Source organism: Panthera leo, chromosome D1 (assembly GCF_018350215.1).
Source record: "Panthera leo isolate Ple1 chromosome D1, P.leo_Ple1_pat1.1, whole genome shotgun sequence".
NCBI classification, from domain to species: Eukaryota; Metazoa; Chordata; class Mammalia; order Carnivora; family Felidae; genus Panthera; species Panthera leo.
In genome coordinates this window covers 101,773,344-101,793,090 of record NC_056688.1, presented here as the reverse complement: position 1 = coordinate 101,793,090, position 19,747 = coordinate 101,773,344, and the positions used below count along the sequence as shown (strand labels likewise).

Below are 19,747 nucleotides of genomic sequence, written 5' to 3'. Positions count from 1 at the left end.
TGATATACGGTTGGCCACATACAAACTCTAGAGCCACTGGTATAAATTGCCTTCCACTCAGATCGCAGGCATTCACATGGTGAACATGCCAGTGGTTGAAATGGAAAGGACTTTGAGTCAAGGTTAGAACTTCAGCAGATAGTGAAAACATTCATGATTCCATAGATGTCTCTGTCTGTGAAGTTTTGTTTGTGAGGCACTCTCCAAAGGGCTGTTGATGGACTCAAATCCACTAAAATTGATGCTTCTCCGAAAGACTGAGTCACTGTCCTAGAAACGGTGTTTATTAAGGTGGACAGCAACTAAGATTCAGATGATAAATTAGCAATTCAAGTCCTAACTAAAAAACCACTATAACATGCCATTGTCCAACCACAAATAGAATAAATGCTTGGAAACTCATAAGTAAGCTGAGTTTCTGACCGAGCAGTATGTCAGGACTTATTAAACAATGCTGGGAATTGTCCCTATGCCAAAAGCCAACTCATTTTTTTTCTGTTTTATTGAGAAATAGTTGACAGACATTGGTATACAAGTTTAAGGTGTGCAGTATAATGGTTTCATTTATGTATATTGTAAAATGATTAGCACAATAAGTTCAGCTAACATCCACCTTCTCACTTAGATAAATATAGAGAAAAGAAGGAAGATAGAAAGAAGAAAAGACCTTTTCTCCTTGTGATGAGACGCTTAGAATTTACTCTCTTAATGACTGTTCTATACATTGTATAGCAATGTTAGCTACAGGCACCATGCTGTTCAGAACCAACTGTTAATTGAATCTCAACTTAACTGGGGAACACAGGGAAGGAAATCTCATGCACAATAGGATGTAGAACTGAGGAATGAAATTCAAGGAGGTCCCTGGAAGGTGGAGATGAATAAATGTCATTTGCACCCCACAGAAGCCTGAGTGCAGGCTAGAGACTTATGTCCCTGGTTCCCTTCCAGTGCAACATAGGCAGCCATAAAAGGGATGGTCAGATCACCTAGTGATTTACACCCACCCTCTGACTAACTGGGAACCCCAGAGGTCATGGACCAAATCCCAATACTGCTGGGTTAGAGATGGATATCTACTGGTTGCTTTGTTCAACCTTGTTACCTTTCCTATTCATGGCAAAGAGCCTGGTCGTGGACAGGAAGACTAAATTCTAATTCTAATGAATTTGCTCCTGAACAAGACTATTCCCCAGCCTGAAGATTTATGCGGGAGGGACTGAGATGCCTTTGGAGAGGTTCCACTCAACAGTAATTCCAGAATCAAGGATACATTTATATTTCAGGAAACATCTAGAAGAGCAAGCTAGATATTTGATACCACTCCACAGGGATGCACAGAGATTGATCATAGTGAGAACATCCTCTTATTTAGATTTAGAACCTTCTTTCCTCAGCTTCTCAACCCACCCACAGCATTTAGCCACAGCCTACTTAGTGCTGTGCCCTTTATTCTAACTCACTAAGAGGAAAGAAAGGTCAGAAGTGGTTTGAACAGACACTTGCAAGAAGAGGAGGCAGAGCGGAGAACCAACTCCCCTTTCCAAGGAGCTGGGACCAGGGAATCTAGATGTTAAGTGAACAGTTCATCACACAGAAGGCAATACTTGGACAGGAGACTACAGAAGGAGAGGAGAGATCAGACTTGGGATGGCAGAAATGAGAAGGAAAATTCTAAAGTAAAAACGAAATGGCTCCTGAAAGCTGTAAGTGCTGGAAAATGACAGGGCAGGACAGGGGAAGAATAGTCACTTTAAATTTGAACTTGATAGGCTTTCAGTAAATGTTAAAAGCACCGTTCTTACCTTTGAAGAGCTGAAAAATAAAAATAGAAAAAAAGGAAAGAAGAAGAAAAGTGAGATCGTTCAGAAAAGCTGAATGAATGCCTATTAACACACAAAAAGGGTGTTAAAACAAAATTTTGTTAAAACAAATAGAAATGTTCTAACAGGGAGGCTGGCTCCTGGTGCCAGTACAGACCCTAAAGGACTGACATGAAACTCATCTTTACATCAGTATGAGAATAATGGACACTTCTAGAAATAAAAAAAACCCATTGTCATTTGGGGGGTCTGAGACTATAAAGACCTATCATAAGTTTTATGGCCTGTGGAACACATATTCTCCAATAGGGATTGAGATCATCAGGCAGTCTAGCCCACCTTAGGATACACAACCCCTTTAATTTTCTTATATCATTAATTTTTATCAGTCTCTTTCTGCCTAAGCAGAATCACTTAGCTAGTGAGGAAGACTAGACATCTGCTCGTATTTATGAAGCTTTGTTTTATCTTCATTGGGAACATGGTAACTCACTTACGGGGATGAACCTCTTTTAGGATGGAGATGGGTGTGACTTTTTAAAATGGTTCTATCACGAAAGCCTGCTTTGGGGCGCCTGGGTGGCTCAGTCGGTTGAGCATCTGACTTCAGCTCAGGTCTTGATCTCATGGCTTGTGAGTTCGAGCCCTGCGTCGGGCTCTGTACTGACAGCTCAGAGCCTGGAGCCTGTTTCAGATTCTGTGTCTCCCCCCCTCTCTCTCCCACTCCCCTGCTCACCCTCTGTCTCTGTCTCTCAAAAATAAAACAAAACATTAAAAAAAAAAGAAAGCCTGCCTGCTTCTACTTTTGGAGATGGGAATGGAGAGGCTGAGAAAGTAATGGTTCTCAAGTAATAGGTCTGCTTGAGTGTAAAAGTGGAATATCAAATTTAGTGATAGCTTACATCTTCATATACCTTCTATACAACAGCAGAACTTAACTGTCTCAGTGAAAAAAAATTACTCACCAAGTGAGAGACAAATTTGTGAAAGCTGAAAATGTGGTTTACTTGTCACACAAGGATAAACACAGGAAATAAATGCCTCTGGGTAGAAAAGTACTTCAGGTAAAAAAGTCAGGAACTCTCAAGTACATGTCCTTAAATTGTAAATGGTGAGGCTACTGTGAACATTCCCAATGTTTATCACTAAGCAATGGCTCCTGGGAATATTTTAAGAACCGGTTTTGCTTGTTTAATGTAAATTGAATAGAAGAAAGAGTATCAACTGACTTCCTTACCTATCAATTGTTTTTAAGTTTATTTTTTTTTGTCCTAGATTAAAAAGCCAAAGAGTCTCATTATGGAGGTTATGGATCAGGATAAATGTTCAACACAGACCAAATATCTATATGAGATGAAAATGCTTTGACACACAAAGATACCCAAGGAAAAATGAGCTTCTGGGTTTAAAGTGGGTTTAAAGACCAACTAACTCATCTTCTCTGGGACAATTATGGAGGTTTGGTTGTTCAGCTGGAATTGTTGTGCTCTGCTATGTTATTAAGTTTTTGTTTCTGGCTCACTCACTCCTTTGATGGACTCATTGATATATACCTATAACTCCCAAATTTATATGTCCAGTTGAGACCTCTCCCCAAACACAGACTCCAAACATCTACTCAACAAATACTCTTGGATTTTTTTGGCATTTCAAAATTGATACATTCAAAAATAAACTTCAGATTTTCCTCCCTTAACCTGATACACCCACAGCCTTCCACATCTTTTAAAAAAATTTTAGACTGTATTTAAAAATACATTATTTTTGAGACAGAGAGAGACAGAGTGCGAGTGGGGAAGGGGCAGAGAGAGAGGGAGACGCAGAATCTGAAGAAAGCTCCAGGCTCTGAGTTGTCAGCACAGAGCCCGATGCAGAACTGCCTTCCACATCCTAATGGTATTTCCATTTTTCTAGTTACTCAAGCCAAAAAATGTGGAAGTTATCTTGATTTTCCTCCTCCTCTTCTGCCCCACATCCAATCCATTCATCAATGCTATTTGCTGTACTACAAAATATATCCATATCCATTTTTTCATACTCTCTTCCTTGCTAACACTCTGGTCTAAATTATTAATAACTCTTTCACTGGAATGATTGGTACAGTATCCTAACTGTTTTTTCTGCTTTCACCTTTCCCCCTCAGTAATGGAGTCAAATCTCAGCACAGCAACCAAATGATTCTTTAAGGAAAGAAGTCAGACCAGGTCACTCCTCTGCTCAAGACCTCAGAGGCTCCCATATCATCTAGAATAAAACCAAAAGCCCTTTCACTGATTATGGTCCTTTATTTTTCTTACCTGTTTACAATTCCTTTTCTCCTGACTCATGACTTTCCCGCCCACTGACCTCTTTCCTGTTCCTTCAACATATACCAGATACAGCATTACCTTCCACCTGGGACTCTACTTCCAGATAGTCACATGGCTCACTTCACCTCCTTCAATTTTTCGTTCAAATTTCATTCATTCATGAGATGTTTCTTGACCAGATCAACTTCAACTCCACTCCCCACACTCCCTCTCTCCTCCTTCATTGCTTTGTCTGCAGCAATCATCACCAGTTAAGGCACCATATATTTTACTTAGTTATTTTACTTATTGTCTGACACTCATTCTTGAATATAAGCTACGTGAAGGTGTGCATTTTTTCTGTCTTTTTTCTTCTCCTAACCTCCAACTCCCACTCCCTTGCTTTTTCTCTAGTACCTAGAATAGTGTCTGGCATACTGTAGATACTCAATAAATACTCATTCGTATTTTAATTGTTCTAAGTTCTCATACTACATTCACCCCATCTCTGAATTTGCAATAAGTTTCCCTGGGGTAGGTCAAGAGACTCTGAGGTTCATAAGTCTGGGTCAGAACTAGGTGTTCCTTACTAGCCAATATCCAGGCATTATCCATCCAGGATCCAAAGGCCCTCATGGCTGGCTAACTCAACAATATACAGAGACCACCTCACGCATATAGGCACATGCTGGGAAGTTGGGTGATGGGCACTAAGGTTTCAAGAGAGATGTGAAATGGTAGGACGGTGGGTAGTGGGTGCTCTCATAGGCAGGAGTAGTTGGAGATCTAGTTTGCTTTGACACTGAGGGATATTGGCCCCATAAATGGACTCAATCAATAGGTATACCAGAACCTTCCCAGACTCTCTGCACCTCTTCTTATAACTGACGCCATCATCGCCAACAAGACGAGAGTGAGACCATGAAGACAAGTCCACAGTACCCTTCCCATGCAAGAGATAAGACAACTGGTGATCACCAGCTAATGAAGAAGCCAGCAGCCACTAGATGATGAGAAACAAGTAGGTTGGCAGGAAAGGTACTGTCGCCACCAGGATGCCAAGAGGACAAGTTCCCATAGGTGACTCCAAGAAACCCCTCCTATTTCAATCACCTTACAGTCTGCTGAGACCCCTTCCCTATACCTCTAGAGGTCAACTTGGAAAGAAGCAGGGAGATGAGGCGTCTGGAAGACAGGACCTTAAAAGATCAGTTCAGTTGTGTTTAACGGATTGATCTCAAGGGTAGTGGTCACTGCCACTCAGCGGCATGTTGAGTGCTACTTAAGATGGAGTCGGCTACAGAAAAAAATGTCAAAATACAGATTATTTGTACAACTGAGTACACTATAAATTGTTTCTTCCTTGCTACATTTGCCATTTACTTCCAACACCACAGTCTAGATTTCTCAAAGGGATCCTGATGGGTCTTCTGTCTGGGTCCTCTCTCCCAGGCTAGTCTCTCCAATCCTGAGGCGGGCCTACCTAGGCCATCATGCACGCATGCATTCATTCATTCGTTTGTTCATTTTCTTTAAATCACTCCAATAAATGAAGGCATCTGAGACATAAGAAGAGTCAATTTAGAGAGAAAAGAGCTGGTGCCAGGCCTCAGAGCCATTAAGCGTTACCTGCTCTGTGACTTGGGCAGTACCTTAACTTCTCTGAGTCTGTTTCCTCATCTGTAAAATAAAGATAATATACCCAGCTTTTAACTACTGGCATTTGAATTAAATTCCAAAGTAAATATGAAAGAGATTGGCGCATTTCAAATATGAAAGAGATTGGCCCATTTCAAATATGAAAGAGATTGGCACATTTCAAATATGAAAGAGATTGGCGCATTTCAAATATGAAAGAGATTGGCGCATTTCAAATGCAGGACATTATTAGGAATACTAAAAGTACCATCACTTGGTTGCCCACTTATACTACCGCATGGTGCAAAGTTGAACAAGACACATGCCTTAGGTTCATCTGGCTTACCTTCTGTGTCTTGCTCTGGCTTGTTAGAAATCCATTGATTCATGCTGAGAAAGGCAGTTTAGACTGCAGCTTGGTTCCAATTTCTTACCCTGGAATGAGTTACTTGACTGCATACAATTCCCTGATCCCTGGGATATGACACAGATACGCACACACAAGCACAGAGGGACCAAAATGGCTCTGTCTCTCCAAATTCTCACCTTGGACGTCTCTACAATTGTCTCAAGTGCAAAGGGAAATCTTTAGAGAGTCCCTTGCATAATGTTGGTAATATTGCATACACATCTTCCAGAGGTTTTTTTTTTTTACTTAATTAATTCAGTCTGTATCCATGTAGTGAGAAATTGAAGTAACCGACCAAATAATGCACACCTGAAAATTTGCTATTGTGGGGCTCGGAATTATCCAGAGAAGCTGGTGACAGTGGGCAAAGTGGCTGGAAAATAACTTTTTCCATCTTACTTTGCTAAAACCACACACACATACACACACACACACACACACACACACACACACACACACACATGCTTATATAATGGTGTATTAACATATGCTGAGCAAGAAGAGGCTGTAAAACAACCAAAAGTGTTTATTTGGAGTTTGGGGCTTGCAATCTGGGAGATGCAGAGAGGCCAGAAATTGAAAGTGTGCTCTGAATTGCAAGCGGTGAGGGCAGGCTTAGAAAGGCAGAAACCACGAGGTTACATAAGTTGGTTTGAAGGAACTAAGATTGGTGCTGACAGGGTTAAAATGACTCTCTAAGACACGATTGGCCATTTAGTGAACAGATGTTGTATTATCTCTGTTTCAGTCCAAATTGGAAGGATGTGTTCCAGGAGGTGGTCGAGGTGCAGCTGACAAGCAGCAAATGACAAAATTCACAAACCCGTGGTTTTTCAAAAATGGAAGCAGGGGAAGTGAATCCGTCCTGCTTCCTCAATATCCTCCCCATCCTATTCTGAATGATGCTCCTAGTGATGCTTACTTCACTTTTGAAGCTTTTGTCACACATGATGTAATTATTGTATTTTAATTTCATATTAATTTTGTATTAATTTATTTTAATGATATTTAATTAATATTAATTTTTAATTATTATATTCACTGTAAATGAAGCATGAGGATAAGCCTCCCATAAGCCCCACCATGCTTGGGTGTGGGGTAGGTGAGTCCAAAGGAAAAAATATGTGAATTAGAATTCAACTTATACCACTGCACACATTTAATGTTTAAAGGTATAACTCCCTGTCACTCTAAATACCTATCTACAAAACCAGAAAACCATTTTTTTAATATTTGCGTGCACACACACACACACACACAACTCAGATTTTATATATATATATATATATATATATATATATATATATATATATATATGGGATTTTTCCCTCTCCTGCTTCCATCCCAAGATTATATCAAGTTCAAAGATAGTACTTTTCTTAAGGAGGAAAAAATAAGAAAAACATACACTGAATTTTCTCTCTAGAGATATTGCAGAGGGAGATAATTAAGCTCCTTCTCTCTGAAAGTTACAACTCTAGGAGAAGAAGTTTCAGCCATTTGTGCTTTGATATTCTTAGTACAATCATCTCCATTTGCCCACAGGGGTACATTCCAAGACCCCCAGAGGATGCCTGAAACCAAGATAGTGCCAAATGCTGTATATACTCTGTTTTTTCCTATACTTAAGTACCAGTAATAAAGCTTAATCCATAAATTAGGTACAGTAAGAGGTTAGCAATAACTAAAAATAAGAACAATGATAGCAATAGACTGTAACAGAAGTTATGTGCTGTGGTGTCTCGCTTTCTGTCTCTCTCTTAACATATCTTATTGTACTCTACTTACCTTCTTCTTGTGATGATGTGAGATTATAAAATGTATACCTGATAAGATGAAGGGAGGTGAATGATGTAGGCATTGTGATGTGATGTTAAGCTACTACTGACCCTCTGAAAACATCAGAAAGGGGATCATCTGATTCCTGACTATATTGACTGTGGGTAACTGGAAGTACAGAACATGAAGTTTCAGATAAGGGGGCGGGGGGACTTTAGTATTAGTAAGTTACTTACAGTCTACGGTGGCCTGGCCTGAACTTGAGCCCAGCAGGATGTCTACTGTTGTGTTGATTTCTCGGGATGGTGACAACAATAAAATAATGAGTATTTATTGCATACCAGTCGCTAACTGTTCTAAGCACTCCTCATGTAAGAGCATGCGTAATCTTTACAACCACACTGGGAGTTAGACACTGTTATTATTCTCATTTTGTGGAGAAGGAAATTGAGGCATGAAGTTTCAAAAGATATCCACAAGGAAAAGTGTGACAGTGGGAAAAATGAGAGAAGGAGGACACAGTCATTATAATCAAGTAACTTTTGCAAACATATCATTGTGTGAGCACATTCCTGGGGTCCCTTGCAGGTCCCTTGCAGGAAGAGCTTCCTGGCAAATTGGCCTCTAATGGAAGGACTCCTTGGGAACCTATTTAGGTAGAGGTTTAAATGATGAGAAAGAAGCAAATCATGTGAAAATATGGAGAAACTTGGGAAAAGATTGCCCTGGCTCAACTAAAGCAAAATCTCAAAGCACGAAGAAATTTGAGGTGTCTAAGGCATTGAGAGAAAGCCACCATGTATAGAATGTAACTTTATCTTTCTGGAAAACTCAGGATCATGAAAGCAAAAAGTAACTCAGTGTGGAACTTCTGCCTGGAAACTCACGAGTCACTATGATGAGCTTAAAGAAATATGTGAGACGATCTAATAATCTGCAATGTCACTAGAATTCTGATATGCCTCGTAGAGCCCCAGAGATTGGAGGCAGGGAAGCTTATACAGAGGCCAAGCAAGATTCAAGCTTCTCACCCCAGTCTTACTACTGCATGTTTCATATATCTGTTTAAAAAAAACTTTAATGTTTATTTATTTTTGAGAGAGGGTGTGGGGAATAGAGAGAGGGAGACACAGAATTCGAAGCAGGCTCCAGGGTCTGAGTTGTCAGCACAGAGCCCAACGTAGGGCATGAACCCATGAACTGTGAGATCATGACCTGAGCCAAAGTCAGATGCTTAACTGACTGAGCCACTGGGGCACCCCTCATATATCTGTTTTATGTCTTGGATTCCTCACAAGGACTTACTTGAACCAAGGGCTCTATCACTGGGAAGAGTTGAAAGCCTACAGAGCCCCAACCTCACCCTTTGATCGGAAGGACACTGAAGCTCAGAAAGAGTATATGGCTGTCCCCAAGCCACAGGTAGATAGGGACAGACCATTGCAAGAATTCCAACCTCCTGGTTCCCATTCTGGGGCTCATTCCAGTAGTCCATAAGTCACCCATCTCTAATCTTCAGTAAGTTTATTTTTTTTCTTCAGATATTTGATGTTCTTTTTAAATGCGGTGTCGCTGGGTTTTCACCAACTAATATTTTGTACCCAGCTAATGAGACAAAGCAGAAATCTGGACTACCTGCTCAGGGTAATAAATGCTGCATTTGACACAGTGTTAAGTTAAGAAAGGAAAAAGTGAATCTTTGCAGCTGTCAATTCTACCAACTGGAGCTGCTACAAGCAATATTATTTCTTGATATCTCTACAAGAGTCAAGGCATGGTGCATGTGGTTGTGATGAAAATGCTAGGAGATGCCAACCTCCTTCCCCCTCTACTCTCACCACTCTTAGTCGTTTTCAAATCCTTATTACATTTCACCTTAATCCATGGTGCAAACCATCAGTGTTTTCTCGGCCTCTGGTCTTTCCCCATTCCAGTCTGCTTTCTTCAGTCTTTCCCAATTCGTCATCTTTCAAATAAAGCTCTTACAAAAACATGCCTCTTCACACACAATCTGAGGTTCTCCTACAAATAAAATTGTAGAAATCCCAGGATCTCCAAGAATGTGTGGATTCAATTACTCAAGCTCGGTATTCAAAGCCTTTTGTGATCCAAACCTTTGCAATAATTCCTATTTTTTCTCCAAACCTGCTTTTTTTTTCATGCTGTGACCCAGAAAGTTTGAGTGTTCTTCATTCCCACACTCTGCTCTTTATTTTTGCAAACGTAGATATTTGTTTATCACCTGTGCCCATGTGTTCTCCCTGAGAACTGCCATTGGAGAGCTTCTCAGTCTTTCATGGTCTAATTCTATGATATCTCCATTATGAAGGTTTCCTTTTTCATGGCAAACAAATAAGAATTCTTCCAACTTTGACTCCCCACAGTGGGTTTTATACCACTTTCATGGCAGTTGTAAGATGCTGTGTTATGGTTATTTGCAAAATTATTTTGTTCCCCTTATATATTGTAAGGGAAGAACTAATCTATTGATCTTGGCATCTCCTGTAGGGCCTCACACAATGCCAGGGGCACAGTGAGTGTTTGGCACCTGATTTGGTGAAAGGACAGGACTGGGAGATCCTCAGTATTCCATTCCTCCAGTTTGGGATTGACGCACAGACACTAGGTCAGAAATTGAAGAGAAATTCCTTTATGACATATTCAAAGGCTCTGCCCAAACAGAGGGTGAAACACAGAGGGTTACCAGGATGCAGCCTGACAACAAACAGACATCCAATAAAGTTAGTTATAGACAGATGACACTGTGAGAAAATAGAAAGAGCTTCAGCTGGAGCCATTTGGAGCCATGTCCAAATCCTGGTCAAGTCACTTTCTAGCTCTGTGACTTTGAGCAGGTTCCTAACTATTCTGAATCTTTCCTGCAAAACCAGGCTAAGGGTCAGCTGTGCAGACTGCCTGAGAAATGGTAATTAACACTTTGGAACCTAATACTTCTGCCATAAAAAGTAACAAAACTACAAGAATCAGAAAATCAACTGCAGAGCTGAGTTTTTATTACTGAAATCATTCCCCGCAGGCATGAAATAGCCATTTGCAGCAGCAAACACCTGTTAGAAACCCAAAGTTTGGGTCTTTGTCTTGTCATCTGAAGGGTTTTTTAAGCCTTCAGAAATCACCTTTCCTCCTTTTTTGCAGGCTTCCCATTTATCATCAGATCTAAAGATGATGCAGATGACACAAGACTGTGAACAGCACATCCAAAAAAAAAAAAAAAACACAACAGAAACAAAAACAAACAAAACAAAACAAAACAAAATGAACACACCTGGAATGAAAGACCTAAGGACACTTCTAATGAGAGTGGGAGAGAACAAGCAGGGACAGCACTGAAATGAGTCCCAAGGCCTGGCACTGCTAAGATGGGAAGGGAGCCAGGCGTTAACTGAGACTTGCCCCGTCCATCACAGAGAATATATGACAGAGGAGAATGTGAACATTTCTGAGTCTTTGTTATCCATCGAGCCACTCATTCACTCTGTCCTCAAGTACTGAGGACTAGGCTGTGCCAGGTTTGAAAAATGCAGGAATGAAAGTGGCTTGTCCCTCAAATAACTCACAAACTCATGGCGGAAATAGACAACAGTTCAGTCAAGACGCAACAAGAGCTACAATCACACTGTGCTGGAGGGACGGGGAGAGCACAGAGGGGATCCAGCTCTAGCAAGGTGGATCAGGAAAAACTAAAAGTGCTGCTTAACCCGAGTTTTGAAGCATTAACAGGAGTCCCCGGGTAGGCAGGGTGGCACGCGCCAGCATGCACAGTGTCCCCTTTGTGAGTCCACATATAGTCTAATGTAGGAGCACAGAAAATACAAAAGGGTAGCAGATGGTAAACCAGCGGTGGGCAGAGGTCACACGTTCACCCTTTCTTGTGGATCCTCCAAAAATGCCTAGTTAAATGTTTGCCACATATGTTCTCAGGAGAGGAGTGTCTATTATGAAATCTCATGTTATCTGTAGGCTTAATCTCCACATATGATAGAGCAGAATCGGAAGTGTGCTTCAACTATCGTCACAGAAGAGCATTGAAGAAATTATCACACCAGGGAAATCAGATATGGTTTCTTTTTAAAAAAAAATATTTTATAGTTTTATTAAAAACTAATTGACATACATCACTATATAGGTTTAAGGCAAATAGCATGATGATGTGATTTACATATATTGTGAAATGGTTACCACAATAGTTTCAACATCCGTCGGTAAGGCTTTTAAATACAGAGGACAAACTGAGGGTTGCTGGAGGGGAGATTCATCAGGGGATGGGCTAGATCAGTGATGGGTATTAAGGAGGGCACTTATTGGGGTGAGCACTGGATGTTATGTATAAAGGATGAATCACTACGTTCTACTACCGAAAAAGAAAAAAGAAGTTTTTCAGACATGGTTTCTTTTTATCTGAGAGCTGGAAGGAACCTCAGATACTATCCAATATAGTATTTCTTGGCATCCTCAAGTACTCTGTGAAGGATTCTGGTTTCATTTGAGTTATAAAAAATAATATGTGTATTAGGATGACCAACTTCTAGCAAATTCTGCTATGCAATTTTGGTGTTCAAGTGTTTTGTGTTTGTGGTCCTGAATATTTTGATACCAAATGATCAGCCAAAGTGATAGTTTTTGGCTTCTTATTCTTTGGGATCTCCAAGTTCTCAAGTTTGAGAACAACTTTATCTGATAATGATCGGCCAAAGTGATAGTTTTTGGCTTCTTATTCTTTGGGATCTCCAAGTTCTCAAGTCTGAGAACAACTTTATCTGATGCAATCTCTCAATGTGAGGTGAGGATTTGGAGACCCAGAAAGGGAAAATGGCTTTGAAATGCATCCAGTTAATCAGTAATGGGGACTAGAAGCCCAGATGACTGGTTCAGCATTTGTTTTAACACAGGTCGGCCACCACCCCTCTGAACAGGCAGCCACAAGTCCCATGACCTTCAGGATCTCTAAATACACATCCAACTTCATAATTCACAGCAATGCAATTTACCTTTATGGCCAGAGAATCATCTTCTAGTTTATCTCAGACGAGGTCTGTGCCCCACCTCTCTGAGAAGCAAGCAGAAAAAGTCAACATAAATTACTCAAGCTTGGGATAATTAAAATTGTTTTTTTTTTTAAATCCTCACTCTCTGAGTCTCTCATATGATGGAATTCATGACTTCACATATATACATGGGAGACTTCTTATGTTCTGATGAGATGATACCATGAAACTGCTGATCCTAAAGTAGGTATTGCTATTTTGTTTGTTGAAGCAGGTAGTAACTGCTTTCCTATTAGGACACTTTTAAAGCAGAGGAAACAATCAATTTTAGCTGTGCTTTACACATATTTGAACTTCATAAGTGTTCACTGAATGAATGGCAAATCGATGTTACCTCAAACACCCATTTAATAAAATATATAATCTAATTAGAACTGGGAGGTGAGTGAACTACTGGGTAGGGGGATTCGTGGAAACACAGGGCAAGGTTCATAAGTACCTGCTGTTCAGCAAAATTCTTTGGGGAACTTTGATGAAATCAGCTATGGTAGTCAAATAATCCTCCATGAGATATAAGACCTTCCAGGATCGAGGTAATTGGGACCAGATGTCCAGTTCCTTCATCCAGCTATTTCCTCTGCTTGGTGCCCTACTTGTTCAACCATTGAACAAATAATTATTAAATGCATACTGTGCTAGACCTACGGATACAATAGTAAACATGGTACAAATCTCCATTTTCTCATGGAGCATGTGGTATCAGTCTTTGTAGTATTATGAGAATTCTATCCAGGAAAACTTCCGAAATTTATAACCTTGAAATTTTTTTCCTGGTATCTCCTTACTTTTTGCACTTGGTACGGACAAACGTTTTGGCTTCCCAGTCCAAATGATAGAAAGTAACCCTTGTTAATATCCTAAATTTACATCTCCTTGATTCAAGATATTAGACAATTCCAGAAGGAGATCTTGGTTCAGTTTAGGTTGGGTAGCTCTCCTGGATCAGCCTCTGTGGCCTGGAGGAGAGGGATGTGGTTGTTCCAATGGAAATACAGTGTATCCTTGAACAACACAGGTTTGAACTATGTGGGTCCACTTATATCCATGTTTTTCTAACAAATGCAGTACAGTACTGTAAATACACTTTATCTTCCTTATGATTTTCTTAATTATTTGTTTTATTTAGCTTACTTTATTGTAAGAGTAAAGTATATGATACATGTAACATACACAATCTGTGTTAATGGACCTTTTATACTATCAATCAGGCTTCTTCAGTAGTAGGCTATTACTGGTTACGTTTTGGGAGAGTCCAAGTTTTATATGTGGATTTTTTGACTGTGTGTTGTTCAAGGGTCAACTATATCATTCAGACAGAGGTTGGGGCAATTCGATTACACAGAGATGATGGAAAGACAATTCAATACATTTCAACCACATGTGGAATTAACAAACCTAAATGTCTCTATCCACAGGCACGCCAGAGAGCTGGGGAACCCAACTCCATGGAGTGGCAGTGTAGGACAGCCCTGTGACCTGAGCCTTGCCCCACAGCCCTGGGGCAGGCCACAACTTTCAGACCAACTGTGATTAGTCCAAGCTCTTTACCAGGGGACATTTAATGATGAAAGAGGATGCTGCTAAGACATCAGCCAGCAGAGAGAAGGAAGGTGACCAAGCCTCTATCTGGGCAGAGAAAATCAGGACAGACAGAGAAGTGTGAGGCTGGGGATGAGCTCATTCTCAGGATGTGAAGAGATAACTAGGTTAAAAAGTTTTCTGTGCAGGCATCAGTAGTATTCTACTGCAGTATTGTACTGCAGTAGAATAAGAAGGAAGGAAAAGTGTCATTTTATGGTCTAATCAGACGCAAATATTAGAAATTTCAGGAGCCAACCTAGAAATCAGAGGGGTACAATGACGATGAAGCTTGAAGACAAGCATGCAGGTAATGGGGACCTTGTAGGAGAGGGTCAGCCATACCTGGGTGAGAAGTATCAAGCGAATGGGAAACCAGTAGCAAATGGGAGAGGAGAGATCTCTGTAAAGCAGGAGGCAAATGGAAAGTGTGGCGTGCCCAGAAAAAGTCTCAACATGTACAGCTGGCAGGAGATCCAGAAACACAATCAGAAGGCTGATCAGTGGCTGGTGATCAATCGCAAGGTCTACGATGTTACTGCCTGGGCCAACAAGCATCCGGGGGGGAGCCGAGTCCTCAACCACTATGCTGGGGAAGATGCCACGGTAAGGAACTCAAAGCTCTGCCTTCTCCCTTCTGACTGGTGGGTGGCTGGGACTTGGCTCTCTTTCCCAAAGCATTTTGAGTACGTGCTCAAACTCCACAATTGCTCATCTCCCAAACCAATTTTTCAGGATTCCTATCCAGCAAGAACCTGAAACCAAATAAGCTTCAAGGACTAGCTCCTATTTTGGGATGGGCTCAGATGCTGACAGTGGATACTGTTTGTGTATTTTGGATTTTGTTTTCTCTTGGTGTTGTGTTTTCAATTGGAGTCACTGTTTGCTTCCTGGTTTAGTATAGTTGACACACAACATTTCATTAGTTCAAGTGTACAATATAGTGATTCAACAACTCTATACACTAAGCTATGCTCACCACAAGTGTGGCTACCATCTGTCACTGTCTTTTAAGAAGAAAGTTACAAATGCATGAGTAAAATTTGGGAAAAATCACGTCTGTGCCCATCTAGAAATTTCTCAGACTCTTATAAATGGGGTGTGTAAAAGGAAGACAGCAATTCACATGATAGGCATCAAAATGTTAATAACAATAACACAAACCTACAATTATGGATAGTGCTTTTCTAACCCAAGTCACAGGATCAGCTCAGATGATGTGTTGGCAAAGATGCAGGCCTTCAACCACCTTGGAAATAACTGATAAACTCACTCAGCTTGAGACACCTGAGCTGATGAATCTTTAATTTTCTGATGATGTTTATCTCTAAGAAGTTAGGGAAAAAAAACCATGATTCCACATCCAACAAGGTGGAATTAATTAATAAAATAAAACCATCAGGACTTTAGGATAAAATACCCATGCCACCTTGGGATTCATATCTTAAGAATGAAAATCCTGAGCGTGGCCAGCCATGTACCCTAGACTTTATGTAAGTAAATCCAAAAATGTTTGGAGAAAAGATTCTTGCAAAGGAAGATGGTTCAGGAAGAATGGGAGGCTCCAGAGGAGTTCTGACAAATGTAATACCCCATAGCTACTCAGAATTCAGGGAGCCTGAGCTTGGCAACTGGATACATGAACGTGGGAAAGTTGTTGAAATGCTCGCAGCCTCTGCTTCATCATTTGGAAAATGGAAATGACCTTACCAATCTAACTGGTCTATGGTAAATGGGACTAATGCTTGTAAAGTGTTTAGCACAATGCCAAACACTTAATAAAGTTTCATTAAATTCTAACTATTATGATTTATCTCACTGGCATCCATAGCCTCAGAGGTGTGATTATTATTTCCTGTTTACCACCAGCTTAGAAATCTTGATTATATTTGGTGTCATCTGATTGGGAACAGAGGAGCCCATGGTGGAGAAGCATCATTCTCTCTAGTGAACGAGGCCAGGACATAAAGGACCTACAATCAGAGACTTACTCTACAACCTAAGAGGTGTTTGCAGGTTGTGCCCTGAAAGGCAACTGTGGACCAAAGAAAGCATAGTCTCTGTTAGCTGGTCCTCAACCCATGACCGCACCTGCCCAGTGAAGAGTACCATTCCTTTATTTACATGGAAACTCTCCTTGAAGCTTCTACTTTCCTCATAAACGCTGAATAGTGATAGATCATTAATTTGCTCATTCATGTAGTCAGCTATTCTAAAACCCTTGTTAGGGGTCCAGCGTAATGATTAAGAGTACAGGTTTGGGAATGGAAAAGGGTTGGCTTGTATCTGAGCTCAACTACTTACTAAGAATGTCTTGAGGAGGTTGATGCAACTCTTGAAGCCTTGGCTTCCTCATCTAGAAATTAGGGATAATAATACCTTCATCTCGCTTGGCAGAGATTAAAAACTGAAAAAAAAAATAGCAGTGCTTTTGTTTTATTATTACTTAGTTCTGAGATGGGTTGTAATTTTCTCCAAAGAAAAGGCAAGACAAATAAATCCACAAAACAAAATGGGTACATAAGTTCCTGTTATTTCCCATATGAGTTGTCTGTTTTCAAACTATATGATTTAAAACTAATGGCATGGTGGTAATAATTAGAGTCTAGGCCCAGTATTTTTACCTGAGAAGAGTTCACTGGGGAAAGTCAGAAACAACCTGTAAGTCCAAGAATAATTGATTATATAGTTATCAATATATCCATATGATGGGCTATTTTGCAATTATTAAAATAGGATTACAAAGCATTTGAGGATGAGACATGCTTATGAAACAATAGTTGGGCACAGTCTTCATGTAAGACAACAGTACGTTCTGGGTTCCATGAAAGGCATAAATGCAACCTTGTGATACATGTACATGAACAAAATATCTAGAACAAAGAAAACAAGTTCGTATCCTAGTGCTGTTCAACCCACTTATTATCTCTGAAGTCCCCACTCTAAGAAAGACCCTGAGAAGCTCATGTTCTTTCTCATGATGGCCAAAGGCCAGTATGACAGGGAAAGGATAACCAAAACTTAGAGGAAATATAGAAAAGTTCATCCAGCTATTTGGAGGACTACCATGTGGAAGACAGGGGAGCTGTATGCAGTTCAAAAGAGTGGCATGCAGTCAGTGGAGGTGAGGTTAGGGCTGGAGGAAGAGAGGATTTTTCGCAGAGGTGGAGTGAAAACAGGATTCACATCAGGAGGAAACACCCAGCCAGAATGGGCATCCCAGCTTAACCACTTCTTTTGCTTAGCACAATATTGGCCCATGGTATGTGCTCAATTAGCGTCATTGACTATCATGGCATAAGGAGGACAGAATGTGAGAAAGGAGAGGTAGAGAAAGAGAAAAGAGAAAGGAGAGGGAGAGGAAGCTTCTTGAGAGCTGAGCCATGCCTTCCTCTTCTTTCTCCTCTTCCACTACACATAATAACACTTCCCTAGCACAGCATCCATCCCCATCGGCAACCACCAGGACAAAACCAACCCAGATTTCTAAGCATTAGTGAAAGTGAAAGTAGTAATCAGTACGAGTAGTTGCATCTTCTCTGGGTTGTCAACATTTCTTAAATTATCTGGTTCTCACCAGAACAATGATTCAAGTAGAAAATAGGTGGAGAAGTAGAGAGAGGGGGGTGCTGAGGCACTAAAGGTGAAGATGGGCCATGAGGACATGCTTTCTTTCAGAAAGGCCAGTCTGGCAGCTAAGTGATGGCTGTACTGAAGAACAGTCAGCCAAAATGAAGGAGGGAGCCCAGGGAACATGTTGAAAGTCCTAACAAGGCACTGACCACAGGAATGGAAAAGACGGGGTAGCTGCAAAGGATGTTTAAGAGACATAATTTATAAAATGTGATGAGTGACTGGTTGAGTAATCGTGGAGAAACAGTCTGTCTGACTTGTGCATATGTGACATAGTGAACTGGGTGACTATGTCCATGACAGAATAGGGAAGCCAGGAGGATGAGCAGGTTTGGGAGGGAGAGCAGAGAGAGAGAGAACTGGGGCTGGAGCTCAGCAGAAAGTATCACAGAAAAAAATCTCGGTATAGGGAAGAGCCTTCAAATAATGAAAGTTCTCAAACAATGAAATGAGTTGCAGTGGAAAAATAACCCTCTGCTTATTCCTGTGGGTGAAGGGGAATCTGGGTGACTTTAAGTGAACATTCTCCATTCCGAAAACGCTTTCTCCCAGATAAAGGGCAAAGACGGCATTCTCCTTACAAACTGACCTATTCATAATTCATGTACTACCCAAAATATGAGGGGATTTGTTCTAGCCTTTGCCTTGGAGCACATGAGACCAGAGAAGAGTAAGCATAAGAGAAATTACTCAAAGATGTGGTAATGCATATGTGGTTGGGTGTTGACTAGTCTGGTGAGCTTTTGTGAGATGAATAAATCAAAATCCTTGTTCTAGTTACCTTGTTTTGTGACTGTGTGTATATATATTTCTCACTGGTGTTTTATTTCCAGAATTTCTTCCCCCAGACAAACTAAATATAATACAAAAAGTGCAATCACTTATTAATTTACTTATTTGGTCTGGCTTTCAAAACCAAATCTCTTAGCTACTAGGCTAAGATAAGATCCTCAATTAGGTTTTATAGAATGACTGAATAAATGAATGGAAGCATTAGTAAACCCGTTAGGCCGAGTGGGTGACATTATTATCCTCATTTAGAAAAAAACCTGAGGCTTGAGAAATTAAGTAATTTCCCCAATATAAGGCAGCTTAGTCCTTTGCTACCCTGCACTGTGCCTTAGTGTAGATTAGGAAGGCACACTCCTTGGGTGGTTGCAGCACAAGATTTGGCAAACAGAACGTTTGCTGGATTTCAGCCCATACCTACCCTCTTGGATGGGTGCCTTTGTGCAGGGGACAACCTCTTGATAGTACTTAAGTTTGTAAATGCAGGGGTTTGTCTCAGGCCTGTGTCGAAACAACCCGTTTTGAAATGAATGTTGGTACAAATTTATGAATAGATTAAGGAGTAGAGATTATGGTTAAGAAGGGAGCCAAAAAGCTAACAGATGAAAATGGGAGATGCTGGGTAGGGAAGAGACATTGGTTCTTAAGACCTGTATCCTCTGAGCTCAACACTTTTGAATGCTCCCAACTTTTTCTTTGTTAGAGAAAGCTTATATTCATCTCTTCATTCCTCCTTTCCCTTAC

The 19,747-nt window shown here is 40.6% G+C and overlaps 2 protein-coding genes across 2 annotated transcripts in view; one reads left to right on the top strand and one right to left on the bottom strand.

Annotated features, from left to right (window-relative positions):
- Positions 1 to 10,495, bottom strand: part of LOC122200251 (olfactory receptor 5G3-like) — a 33,554-nt gene extending 23,059 nt beyond the window's left edge. Inside the window, exon 1 of the mRNA XM_042905727.1 lies at positions 9,813 to 10,495. The gene's annotated coding sequence lies outside the window, so the exon portion shown is untranslated. The remainder of the gene's footprint in view (positions 1 to 9,812) is intronic.
- A 4,365-nt stretch (positions 10,496 to 14,860) lies between these two features.
- The window catches only part of LOC122200739 (fatty acid desaturase 2-like protein FADS2B), a 29,307-nt gene continuing 24,420 nt past the window's right edge, over positions 14,861 to 19,747 (top strand). The window contains exon 1 of the mRNA XM_042906462.1: positions 14,861 to 15,187. Coding sequence (XP_042762396.1) covers positions 14,861 to 15,187 — 327 coding nt within the window. The remainder of the gene's footprint in view (positions 15,188 to 19,747) is intronic.